The sequence below is a fragment of the Tupaia chinensis genome, unplaced genomic scaffold (genome assembly GCF_000334495.1).
Source record: "Tupaia chinensis unplaced genomic scaffold, TupChi_1.0 Scaffold000685_1, whole genome shotgun sequence".
In the NCBI taxonomy this organism is placed as follows: Eukaryota; Metazoa; Chordata; class Mammalia; order Scandentia; family Tupaiidae; genus Tupaia; species Tupaia belangeri.
The window spans coordinates 2,926,084-2,928,152 of NW_006160208.1; the positions used below are offsets into that span (position 1 = coordinate 2,926,084).

Here is a 2,069-nt window from a genome sequence, read left to right on the forward strand (position 1 = left end):
TCTGGATTTTGAAGGTGCAGAAACTCCGCCCTGACTGGGGCCTCTCCCGGTTCGCCATTTTTCTTCCAGAGTGTCCACGTGCTACTTGACAACTGGGGGTTCCAACCTGGTTCCGACGTCAGACTAGCTACATACCACCTCTGCCCGCTGTGCTCCACTCCTTCACTGGGGATCCAGGCATTCTGTTGCCAATAACAGAAAAGACCTGACTTTTTTTTTTGTTTTGGAGAGGCTTTTGCTATAGGGTGTGTGTGCTCACCAGGAAGACAGAGAGAGAGACAGAAAGCAAGAAATCATCACCCAAGGGGGATGATCACACTGCAATCCCTTCTCCTTCATTCATCCCCTCTTGGGATCTTGGGTACTCACGCACACGCGCCTGGTGTGAGTTTAAGCCACCAGGTCCAGGACTTGAACCACAGTTGACTACATGGGAGTCCAGAGATGTAGCCATAACGCCTTCTGCTGGTCCCGATTTTTTTTTTAAGAGAGATGTTTGCTATAGAATGCGTGTGCTTGCTGGATAGACAGAGACAGAGAGACAGAAAGTGAGAAATCACCCTCCAGGGGGAATGGCCATGCTGCAATCCCTTCTCCTCTATGCTCCTCTTGGGATCTTGGGCACGCACACACATTTCCAGCGTGAGTTTTATTTAAAAAAATTATTTATTCAATTTCATTTGTTATTATTATTTTTAAAATTCGACCAAAGACAGAGAGAGAGAAAGAGAGAGGAAGAAAGCAAGCTGCCAGGTCTGGGACTCAAACCACATTGGCCATGTGGGAATCCAGCACCTTTAGCCATCATACCACCTGCTGACCCCCCTAGCATGAGTTTTAAGCTGCTGGGTCCAGGACTTGAACTGAAGTTGACTATGTGGGAGTCCAGCGACGTAACAATTACGCCATCTGCAGGTCCCATGAGTTTGGGTGATTTAAGAGAGCTGAGTTTTATTCAGGTCACTGGAAGTCTGAGAGCCAGGGGCCATGTCTGGTGGAGGTCTAGCAAAGTCCTCAGGTAGGGCACCAGAGGGCCGAAGCAGAGCAGGGGGGCTGTGTCCGTACGTCTCTGTTCTAGTCTCATTCCCCCTCCTCAGAAGCCCACCAGGACCAGTCATAGGGCCCCACTCTCGTCATTTTTGCTCCCAAAGACCCCACCGTTCCACAGCATGAAGATACTACCTTTCCTCCTAACGCCCTCACAGCTGAATCTGGACACGTCACTTTCTGGGGCACACACACCTGACATGTGCACCTGGACACCAGCACCTCTGTCAGGTGTGCGCTTGCCTGGCTTTCTGTCAGGGTCGTGAGACCTCCCCCCCCCACTTCAGTATCTCTGATTCCCCCAGCGCCTTGCACATGGTGTACATGGAGCTCGAACATAGGGCATGTGGTTATTTCAAACATCCTCCCCATCCAGTAACCTGTAGCTCACAACTATTTACTGCAGAGGTGGGTTGAGTTAGAAAAAAAACATTTATCTTCTCAGTGTCTGTCCAAAAAAATCAACAATTCTTACCTAGTGCTCGGAGAAGCGGTGAAGGCCTGGACTCGAGAGCCACCCCGTGAAATGCCAGTTCTATCCCTTGGTACCTGGGGGACCTCGGGGAGCTGGGTGACAGCTTCCTCCCTTGTAAATGGGGATGATGGCAGTCCTACTTCACAGGACTGCTGGGTACACGGATGAGCTCAGAACAGTGCGGGGCACGACGGTAAGTGTGCCGCGTTAGCTGTTCTCGGGATCATCCTACCACACAGGTCCTGGAAGCACCAGGTCCTGGAAGGAGCCCAGGCGGCCGCGTGGGTCCAGGCAGTGCACCTGTCGCCCGGATGCAGTAAAAGCCTTTCCTGCCGTCAGGACGTGGCCTTGGAGATTTACCTGTTTCTCTGCCACCCCTTTCCTTTACCCCCTCGGAGGAACTCAGGATCTTGGACGCGGAAAGGAGAACGGAGTCGACTTCATCCTCTTCCTCTGGATGGCTGGCTGTAACAGAACCGATCAGGGCTTTGGGCGGGGCTGGGAGGGGCGCACCGAGCCTCGGCGGCTGGGGCGCGGCGTGGCGAGG

At 52.8% G+C, this 2,069-nt stretch overlaps 1 protein-coding gene across 1 annotated transcript in view; it reads right to left on the reverse strand.

Annotated features, from left to right (window-relative positions):
• Positions 1-2,069, reverse strand: part of CCDC110 (coiled-coil domain containing 110) — a 16,886-nt gene that overhangs the window by 14,550 nt on the left and 267 nt on the right. Inside the window, exon 2 of the mRNA XM_006160455.1 lies at positions 1,883-1,987. Within this exon, the coding sequence (XP_006160517.1) occupies positions 1,883-1,987 (105 nt within the window). The remainder of the gene's footprint in view (positions 1-1,882; positions 1,988-2,069) is intronic.